The sequence below is a fragment of the Barbatula barbatula genome, assembly GCF_947034865.1.
Source record: "Barbatula barbatula genome assembly, chromosome: 17".
Classification (NCBI taxonomy): Eukaryota; Metazoa; Chordata; class Actinopteri; order Cypriniformes; family Nemacheilidae; genus Barbatula; species Barbatula barbatula.
In genome coordinates this window covers 307,785-315,284 of record NC_136780.1, presented here as the reverse complement: position 1 = coordinate 315,284, position 7,500 = coordinate 307,785, and the positions used below count along the sequence as shown (strand labels likewise).

The following is a 7,500-nucleotide window of genomic DNA, read 5'->3' as shown; positions in this document are numbered from 1 at the left end:
CACAAAACATTTCTCTAAACTTACTATAATATATCTAATTTACCACTGAAAACAAATCTGAACTTTAGAGAATGTGTCGGTGACGTGTTAAATGCAGGGTGTTGCGGCTCTTTTGTGCTAGTGAGTTCAGTTCAATGTTGTTCCGTTTGACTTGATTTATTCATATTTCCCACCGTTTCTAATTCTAGTAAACAACCTCTGAAGATGGCGGCGCTGCCCCAGGATGCAACGGGCCGTAACGTCGATTAACAAGCTCTATTGGAATGGCCTTCATGTATGGGTTTATTGCATTTAAATCCGCAGTCGGCAATGAAACTATGCTAGCACCTGAACCAAAAGATACTTCCACCACTTTTATAAATTAACTTAATACAGAAACTAAACAAAATATAATTTGCCATTAAAAACAAAACAGAACTTTTCTAATGTGAGGGATGCCACTTCCGGTCTCACGCTGTTCAGTAGTTTATTCAAAGTGTATAGATTCTGAACGTGTCACGTGTCCATATTGCACCAAAATGCGATATTGCACTCCCTTGGGTCCGCAGCACACACCTGTCACGCATGAAGTCGATTGGATGAACAGTTCGACATAATAACAATGCAAACAAACAGACATAGAGATTCCTGCCTCTATTAGAGAGAAGCCACTCCCTCAGAAGCTCTGTATATTCAGTGTTGATTATTACCAACGCTCCAAAAATGTTATTAGAACCAGCCCTGTGTGTGTGTGTGTGTGTGTGTGTGTGTGTACCTGTCTACAGTGTCAAGGTACGGTGCAAGCCAAGGCATCGTGTCATGAATGGCGGGATTGTCCCTCCTCTCTCTCAGCGGTGACTCCGCCTCTCGATTAAACTCCTCCTGTTTGATTCGTTCGGGTGTGGCCTCGATGATTTGCTCAGCCAGTGTTGTCATGTCAACCTAATAGTGACACGTGACATCATTTATTGACTATTAACACAACTCCACACATGTAAATCCTCATGTCACTCTGTCTTGGCTGAGGGGTTGTTTAGTGCACACCTGCTGGACGTCAGCTGACAGGAAGTCCTCGTTCTCAGCATTCTCGCTGTAGTCCAGCAGCTCATCGGCCAGCTCCGAATGAAGAGACATCGTGTTGCTGTGAGGTGGGGGTGCCGCCGGGGGGCTCGCTGTCTCATAGTCCATCAGGAAGAGAGAGTCGGCTGGGGGCGGTACTGACAGAGGGGAGGAGGGAGAGGAGGCGGAGTCCATGGGGTCAGGAACAGAACCACTGGAGTAGGCGGAGCTAGGGGAGGGAGAGGGCGGGTCACTGGGGGAGGGGACACTGCTGGACGAACTTAAACCTGACAGAGAGAGAGACCAATGAGATTCAGTGTGTGTGTGTGTGTGTGTGTGTGTGTGTGTGCGTACGTGCATACGGTTACCGGTGTCAGGACTGTTGGACAGTGGAGAGGACGGTCTGTATGTGGGTGAGAGGCCGTCACGTGTGTGTTCTTGCGTGTGTAACTCCTCCAGACAGCGTGCCAGTTGTGTGTGTCCTCGGGAATGTGCCACGGCCAGCGGCAGTCGACCGAGAGAGTCGGGGATTCCCAGAGCCGCACTGCTCCAGCGGTACAATGACACTGCAGCTGCCTGATGACCCAGAGCACACGCCCACATCTACACAAACACACAACACTGTCACACACATGTATATATATAACTGCACATGTGTATGTGTGACGAGACGTACCAGAGGTGTGCAGGAGAAATGATCCACGTTCAGAGGATCCACTTCCTGTTCCAGAGTCAAACTGTTTACGTTCAGACTCCTGACACACACAAACACACAACATTTAACACCAATAACATTCACCTCTCTGCTCTGATTGTGTGTTGTGTGTGTTTACCTCCAGCGTATGAGTGTGTGTATGAGTTGTGTGTATCCCTGCGCAGCGGCCAGATGAAGCAGCGTCATTCCTCGATGTCTCACTGAGTGTGTGAGTGTCTCTCTCTCAGTGTCTCGCTCCCATCGACCGCCCGACATCATGCGTTCGCACACAGACACGATCCTGTGCTCAAACCACACACCCGACTGACACACACACACACACACACAGTCTGATGAATAAAGTGTAAAGCGTTTCAGAGATACTGAAGAAGGAAATGTTTTGTTATTCTCTTAAAGGAGCAGGTCACCGCATTAGTCATTGATTCTTCTGTCAGTTCTCGTGTGAGCTTTAGAACACAATCACAACAAGAGAAATGTCATCTTATGATGAACTTTAAGTCTCTCTCTCTGATTGTGTGTTTATGGGTCATGAACATGGAAAATGTGCTATTAATAAACACGTCCATTCCACTGCCGAGCCTGATCAGAGCACACAAACCCTTCAACATTACAAAATATCATTGACACTGATCATATCTCAACAAATCTGACTGAACAGAGACAGAACACGTCTCACTCATATAACACACGTGACCTCAGACCGACTTTGTGTAGATCAGTGTTTCTCAGCTGGTGGGTCGTGGAGTGTACGGTCTAAAAAAACTTGTTCTCAATGTTTTTCTGATGCCATACTTTTATTTAATAGACTTAACTTGAACCTATCAGCTGTTCATTTATCACGGTGATCAAACCAGTTGAGGAACACTGCTCTAGATAAAACATCACCAAAACATTTACAATTGATTTGATTTTGATAACAGTGTGTGTGTGTGTGTGTGTGTGTGTGTGTGTGTGCGTGTGTGCGTGTGTGCGTACCTGGTTTTCAGGAGTGAGCCGTGTCGCAGGGTTTTGGTTCAGGTGTTGTTGCTGATGATATTGATTCACATGTTGTTGATGGTTGTTGTTTGTCATTTCTGTCATTCTGCGTTCCATCTGCTCCAATCGCTCCAGAATGGACATCCTGAACTGATTATCTACACACAACACAAATGTTTGTTCATGTACGTGATGAGAATATACCACAATACACTCACAGTGTTTCACGTTAACACTACACAAGGTGTGCATGCGTGCATGTGTTTAGTGCTTGATATACTGCTTGTGTGTGTGAGTGTGTGTGTGAGTGTCTGTGAGAGTGTGAGTGAGTGAGTGAGTGAGTGAGTGTGTGTGTGTGTGTGTGTGAGTGTGTGTGTGTGTGTTTACCATCCAGTGATAGCCAGTCCAGCTGTGAGCTGGGTAAAGACGAGGCGTTACGGGCGCGATACTCAAAGAGCACAGATGAGGAAACCACATGACAATCCATCCAGACGTGTAGAGCGACAAGACCTGCCTCATGAGCTACACACACACACACACACAGATCTGTTCATAACCTAACAGCACATTATATTTCATTATACTAGAGAAGAGAGAATGACTGGACTTGTGCTGCTTACCAGGACAGTAACAGCGCAGGACACCCGTCTGAATGAGAGACGCAGGAACTCGACTCTGATCAAACACACACGAGTATCTGGCATCCGTCTCAGACCACGGACCCGTGATCAGAACCTTCACTCCACCCTAAAACACAGACGCACATCACAAACATTCACCATCAAGAAAAACACACAACACTGACAAACCTCTGACAGACAGGATCCAGAGGAAAAAATGAAAGATGTGTGCAGTAACAGGGTTGAATGTTTAACAAGATGAATGCAGTCAATCGTATTTTACTGAGTTAGACATGTGTGGCTTTATTGCGTCAAAACAAAATGAATTCTCAATGATGACAGAAGGAAGAAAGTGCAGATGGTACCTCGGGGTAAGACCACTCCGGTGAGAAGTCTGTGATGCTGGCCAATCGGTGGGTGTCCTCCGCAGAGCCGCTGGACGTGTGTGTGAGCAGAGGGAAGGGTAAGAACGATGTGGAGGGTGTCGGCTGAGGTGGAACCATGTACCTGATGGGGAAAACGGGTGGGTTTGGGGCGTGGTTGATGCTGTCCTCAGTTATCAGCTCAGAAATAAGGTCTGGGAAAGTGGAGTCAAAGGTCAGCCCTGTCTCCTGGTTGTCCATGTGGGTGGTGTCAGAACTCTGGGCGGTGTCCATCGGAGTTACTTCTGATTCAAAGTGCACATGAGTGGGCGGAGACTGCTCTTCCTTTACCTGTACAGGACTCATCTGTCCGTGTATGGGCGTGGAAGTGGGTAGGGTCATATTCTGCTGCTGAATGCATGTCAAGTTGCTCGCGAGGAGCTGCACCTCTTCAGCCTCAGGGGAAGACCGATCGGTTGGCAACACTTCGAGTGAGGGACACGTCGTATGGACTTGACTGGCGGACATTAACTGGTCACCCATATGCTGAGAAGGTGAGAACTGATTGGTCAGTAAGTGATTAGACTGTGTATCAAGGCCAGCAGGAGGACCTTTGCACTCCACTGACAGCGTCGTCATGGGCTCCTGCGTACAGAGGGCGGGACTTAGCGGTTGGTTCAGCGGATCGAGACCTAAGGATGACTCCAGGCATAGGGGAAGCAGCTCGGGGGTAGAGCAAGACGGAGAAAGCGAAAGAGAGAGAGGAGACAGTGAGGACTGGCTGGAAGAGGGACGACCCGCAACGCTCTTCCTCTCCACCTCTGAAGAGAGGGAAGACAGAGATGATGGTGGAGAAGTGGGCGAGAGCGACAGAGCAAGAGATGGAGCCTGAGGAGATGTTGAGGGAGCTGGTGACGGGATGGAGGAGCTGCAGATGGAGTGAGGGGAGAAATGGGACAGGAGGGCAGGGCCTCCGTAGGTCTGACCCTGTTTAGGGCTGTTAAGGAAAGAGTCAGGGTCGAATGGGAGCAGGGAGGGCGATGAAGACGCCGCCTGCAGGAGTGTTCTGGGTGCTTCTGGGATAATTCGGTCAGCCATTACGAGTCCTCCAATCACAGGACTGGGCAGTAGAGTGAGTGACAGAGTGGCCATGCCTTGATTGGCCGGGACGGGGCTCGGTGGAGAGATGGAGGTGGGAGGGGGAGGCGTGTCTCGTTTGGGCGTTACGGAGGACAGGACAAGATGGCTGCTGGCCCGGGTGAGTATCTGCGAATCTTCCCCCCCACGGCTCACCGTTGCTGCCGTTGTCATGACGATGACCGCATTCCGCGGCAGGGCCACCGTTGTCAGGCCGTCACGCTGGTCACCGTAGAATCCGTTTCTATTGCCATTGGCCATGGTCACCGCTCGTTGAGTTTGGGGTGGACTCGAGGAGGACAAAGAAGAGCATGGTGAAGCCACGCCCCCTGTGTCCTCCGTAATGACTCGTCCTGAATCCTCTGGCTTACTGGACGTCACTTTCCTCTCTGAAGGCACAACGGCCATCACAGCATCACCCAACGCTACCTCTCGAACCACCTCCCCTCCCGAGCTCTCAGTGGCCAGATTCTGCAGCTCTGTGAGGGCGGGGTAAGGGGCGGAACACGTGGGAAGTTTGGGGGAGATAATGCGATGTTTCGTGCTAGTACAGCGGTGAGGAATGTTGGAGCCGGGAGACGCTGCAGGAGAGAGAAGTGTGGAGATAAATTAATGATATTTGTGCCTGTCAGATGTAAAGTCGTGAATCTGCAACTATTAATTTAGTCAATATCTATATGTGTGTGTGTGTGTGTGTGTGTGTGAGAGAGTCAGTTACCGCACAGACAGGTGTGTGTTCGGGGTTGAGGTTTGGTCTGCTGAGTTTCTAGAATCTGCTGAACCATCTGCTCCACAGAGAACTCCACTGCACTGATACCTCCACAAGACCATTTCATGCTGTGGACTACACACACACACAGATGTCAACAAACATCACTTCTCAGAATCAATGTTATGTAAATAATAATCAAATGCTACTCATATGATCCTTTATCATACAAAATAATGTGTGAAATATTTGTTTACACATGGGCTTGAGTTGTGAGAGCAGTTCGTCTCGGCTCCAGCGCAGACTGTCCCGTCGGTCTGTGAGTGTACATGACACCGGACCGCAGGATTTCACGCTCTCCTCCAGTGACGGAACATTCAGATAATGTACCAGCACAATGTCCGGATTCTACAAGCACACGTCAACATCTGGATGAAACACACTTCTTACTCTCATATCTTTGCCTATCTTCTGTGGTTTCACATTTTCACATGTTGATCAATGATCTGATTGCTGAATGAAATCCGCAGTTTACTCTCCCTGTAACGTCTATTCTATATTCTGAGTTGAAGAATCGATTCCTACACACACACGTGTTGTTTTCTGTAACTGAACAGACATGTTGTACATGCGTTCTGTAGTGTTGTGTGTGTCAAAACAGTTTTATGTTAATGAGCACCACAGACTGTTTTTGTTTCTCCATGTTTAAATGACAATAAAAGCTCATTTCACCTACACGCCAAGACTTTACTTAAAAGCCTTTTGGTATTATGCACTATTAAAGGAGCCGTATGTCACATTGACATCTAATGGTTGAGCTTAGTATCACAGTTCAAATTTAAAATATTGGCGCGAATTTCCTCATGTGTAAGACACTTATAGGAGTGTAATGGAAAGCATCGACTCTTAAGGTCTTTGCACATACAGTCCGAAATTTTCAGAGGCAGTGTGCAAGTGTGACTGACACAAGTGAGGACGAAATTTATTTTGTTAACGTGCAGACGTTTCAGCCGCAAATTTCTGACTCAATGTGCAATGGCCTTTACACTGTAACTTAATCTAATCATTTTTATGTTAGCAGTCGTTTTGTTTTTGGCAAATAAAACTCAGTCAACAGCTGGTTTCAGAGGTTGCGTCCTCCGGAGGTCACATTGACAGCCATATTGCCATCTCGTCTAAATAACCGTAATAAAATTGTATAATACTCCTCGTAAATTGTAAAATAATATAGTTAGTCTTTCTAAGTTTGCAACGTTATAGTACCGGAAAGGGTGGAATCTGCTCTGTGATTGTCACCAACTGGCAACCGAGCTGTGGAAATACACTAGTGGGTAAATCATCAGTGGGCGGGGTCACACTGACCAAAACAAAAGCAGTCATTCCAACCGAACGCACATGTCAAAGTGGAATAACTGGCTATAGCATCGCCTTTTAGGACACACCAATATATGAACTTAGCATGTTTCCTCAATGCCTACGACCATATTAAGGTATTCTTTTGATATTTAATACAGTAAAATTATTACATACCGCTGCTTTAAGGGCTATTAAATGGTATGGTGCATTATTATTGTTCATTACGTGTGTTGTAATACATTAAATGCTGTTGTAAAGAATTAAAACCAAATATAAAATGCAAAGTGTAAAAATGAACTGATAAGTGTTATTACGCATAAACTGTAGATACAATTATAAGACATTATAAGATGCATTACAAAGCATTAAAACTACTTTTATGATGCATTATCCATATATGCTTTAAGTGAAGTGTTACCATATACACTTCAAAAACCCAGAGTTACACAACATAGACATCATTACTGTATTCTGTCAAAAAATCCTGTGTGCTAATTTAACCAATACACATCAATTCTTAAAAAATAAATATGCACGCATACCGCTCTCTGATTGGGTAGATTTTTGACTCACGGTGATGACTAACCT

General features: G+C 46.5%; 1 protein-coding gene across 1 annotated transcript in view; it reads right to left on the bottom strand.

The window, feature by feature from the left end:
• Positions 1–7,500, bottom strand: part of camta2 (calmodulin binding transcription activator 2) — a gene marked incomplete at its 5' end in the record, with an annotated part of 13,403 nt that overhangs the window by 4,703 nt on the left and 1,200 nt on the right. The window contains 11 exons of the mRNA XM_079478230.1: positions 755–921; positions 1,024–1,325; positions 1,407–1,641; positions 1,715–1,793; positions 1,872–2,056; positions 2,729–2,886; positions 3,116–3,250; positions 3,349–3,475; positions 3,714–5,428; positions 5,566–5,691; positions 5,814–5,964. Coding sequence (XP_079334356.1) covers positions 755–921; positions 1,024–1,325; positions 1,407–1,641; positions 1,715–1,793; positions 1,872–2,056; positions 2,729–2,886; positions 3,116–3,250; positions 3,349–3,475; positions 3,714–5,428; positions 5,566–5,691; positions 5,814–5,964 — 3,380 coding nt within the window. The remainder of the gene's footprint in view (positions 1–754; positions 922–1,023; positions 1,326–1,406; positions 1,642–1,714; positions 1,794–1,871; positions 2,057–2,728; positions 2,887–3,115; positions 3,251–3,348; positions 3,476–3,713; positions 5,429–5,565; positions 5,692–5,813; positions 5,965–7,500) is intronic.